Source organism: Primulina eburnea, chromosome 8, assembly GCF_022965805.1.
Source record: "Primulina eburnea isolate SZY01 chromosome 8, ASM2296580v1, whole genome shotgun sequence".
In the NCBI taxonomy this organism is placed as follows: domain Eukaryota; kingdom Viridiplantae; phylum Streptophyta; class Magnoliopsida; order Lamiales; family Gesneriaceae; genus Primulina; species Primulina eburnea.
In genome coordinates, this window is record NC_133108.1 from 20,907,803 (window position 1) to 20,910,782 (window position 2,980).

General features: G+C 33.5%; 1 protein-coding gene across 1 annotated transcript; it reads right to left on the reverse strand.

Annotated features, from left to right (window-relative positions):
- Positions 1-221: 221 nt before the first annotated feature.
- Positions 222-2,401, reverse strand: LOC140837830 (centromere protein C-like). Its single transcript, XM_073203927.1, has 5 exons — positions 2,166-2,401; positions 1,298-1,509; positions 1,114-1,199; positions 925-1,027; positions 222-803 (listed from the first exon to the last, which is right to left on the reverse strand). The coding sequence occupies exons 2-5, from the start codon at positions 1,369-1,371 to the stop codon at positions 608-610; spliced, it is 459 nt and encodes a 152-aa protein (XP_073060028.1). The 5' UTR covers positions 1,372-1,509; positions 2,166-2,401; the 3' UTR covers positions 222-607.
- Between the last annotated feature and the right edge of the window lie 579 nt (positions 2,402-2,980).

Below are 2,980 nucleotides of genomic sequence, written 5' to 3' on the forward strand. Positions count from 1 at the left end.
ACAATAACAAAAAATTATAAAGCGTTGTAATGAAATTTATTAAAACTACAGGTTGTCATTAACATGTGAAAACTGAATTGAAAAAAATAAAGGTTATCATCAACACAGCCAAAGACAAAAATAAATAAAATAGGACTTTTTTTATACACTATGATGAAAAAGATATGAAAATTGTAAATTAACCTAAGAAGTCATACTTAAATGTCTCAGCTTTGCATCATTGTCAGAGTATAAATGAGAAATGAGTTTTTTAAAAAACTAAAGGTTGTCATCAACACAGCCAAAGACAAAAATAAATAAAATAGCACCCTTTTGATACACTAAATATGATGAAAAAGATATGAAAAAATTCTAGTTATGACAAAATGTAAATTAACCTAAGAAGTCATACCTAAAAGTCTCAACTTTGCATCAATGTCAAAGTATAAATGAGAAATGAGTACAAACTTTAGAGCACCATGTTCAATTCGCTTAATCCAATTGGATATATTATCACAAATAATTTGCTTATTGCACTTGCATGTATCAAAAAACCCAAGGTTTGATGATGTTCAATTCCAGAATTTGAATACCAGAATGGAACTAATTAGTGATGAAAAATAGACTATTACAATAAAATTTCCTCACCAACTGATTCAATTTCATCTAAATCAAAATTGAGATTATAATTGAGGGTGATTAACTTTTCTGCTGGTTCATCTCTAGGTACACTTGGCACATGCTGCTCAACTACTTCTTGGGAGTATAACATATCATTTTCAAAAGACACTGATGGGTAGCGGTGCCTATAGTGATATGACTTCCTGTCACATAATCATTTGCCAGTCATGCAGTGGTGAACATTGAAGTCAAACGTCTCCTTAAGATATTCAATCAATGATGAAACACATCTCAATCAAGATGAGTAACAAAATCTAGGCATACCCCAAGATTCCTTGTCGACGAAGGCGTGGCTTTGTTGATGGTTTGAACTCGTTTACATTGTCCATACTGTTACCCAACTGTTTTTGTATTTCTTTTTTTGCCTCTGAAATGATTTATAATTATATCATGATTTCCAAACAAATGCATGGCACATGACAATAATTAGAGAAATAGCATTTAAAAAATTACTTTCCAGCCTCTCGTATGCATCAAAAAATTCATCTGGGTCTTGGAGCTTATCAATGTCCAGAGATGGATCCAGGCTTATAGGCTGACTGTTAATGTAGAAAAATTAACATTTAGTCAATCACATATGAATCAAATGAGTCTCTTAGAACTTATGTTATTAAAACTCATAAACTGCAGTCTTTACCTGAGACTTGTCTTCAAAGTAAATGGTGCTTGTTTTCGAGCAAGGCCAAAACCTTGCCTTCTATCTCGAAGCATGTCCTTACCCTTTTTAGAAACAGCATCACTTACATTTACGTTTTTATCAAAGCTCGCCAGATTGGAGTCCAAAATCGTTGTTCTGATGTCCACAATTCTCTTCGCCTCAATCAAGAGCTTTTACGGACTCCTTAAGCCCTAATATACATATAGAGCACCACACCGAATTTTTATTCCCTATTTTCGAATAAAACACTCAGAAAAAATCATGAGCTAAATAAACCAACTTCAAGCAAGATGGAAGTCACAAAATCTACGGCAAATTCAACGTAGTCTTTTTTTCATCCTTTCTGCACATTTCTCCTCCAAGCCACAGTCATTCGCACCACAATAGTTAGTAATACGGTGGAACTAAACCCAGAGGGAAGGATAAATCAAAATGCAGCTAAACAGTTTATGCATTTCTCATCTTAATATCAATACAAATTGTAAATGCAAAGTATTTTACATAGAAAATTAGTCAAACGATTAATCTTCGTATGCTAATATCAGCATTCAAAAGCATAAAATTCGCACAAATTAGGCAAGCCTTTTAGCTGACGACATCAAATAATCAAATAATATAAGCATTTTCTTTCCCAATAAAGCTAGTCAAAAGAATGCATAAATTAAACAAATGCAAAACATTAAAATTACCCGAGATTTCATAAACTCATTGATAGAATCTAAGTCCTCAGAGTTGATGGGCACTGAAGAGGAACAATTTCCCCAATTCAAACGATGAATAAAAAATTTGGAAAACAATCATAAGGTGTAAAAATATTACAGAGTAGAGAAAGAGATAAAAATAAAACCTTCAAAAATTTGATGGGTTTGAAGTGGGAGTGAAGATCGGTCAAGTTTTGAGAAGCTTTAATTTTCACGGAATAGAAAATCTTTCACAGAAGAGAAGAAAAAAATATTAGTATGAGATTGAACAATCTGCGTGGGAAATTGAACATGGGAAAATCCAAGTGATGCGTTTAAGAACGTGGAGTGATGAAGCGGGAGTGAAGGGTATTTTAGGTAGTTTAAAAAACAGACCAAGACACCATTTAGTTACTCTAGTATGCTCAACTTTAATAAATAGTAAAAGATATGCGGAAGCTATACAATAAGAAGTCCCCGGTTCTTTTCGAGGTGAGGCACGTCACTAGCATCCATTGGCGAACCAGCATCCTATGTCTCTCCTTTACCTGATCATGTAATACATGAGCTATGTGAGTTTATAAAACTCAATAAGTTGGCACTTGTATGTATCAATATGCATCGAAGGAACATACATATCAAGTCGTGACAACAATGAATCTTTAAACCATGTCATATCATAGCATATATTCATGTTCATTTTTGTACTTAAGCCTCATTAGTTGACATGTACTACCGTGCTTGCTTTATTATATAGCTACTACTATGTTGGACGTCAGGGAGCAACCTTTGGCAACCCCACGCCCATGAACATATATTGGCCAATAGCTTTGGTGGACCTAAAACCACCCATGATGTCAACAAGCTCTATATCATGTAAAAATCAGTTATTTTCCTTTCATGTTCATAACATTGCACCCATCATCAAAATTTATGAGTTTCTTACATATTTAATACATAACAATGGAATATGGTGCTATGT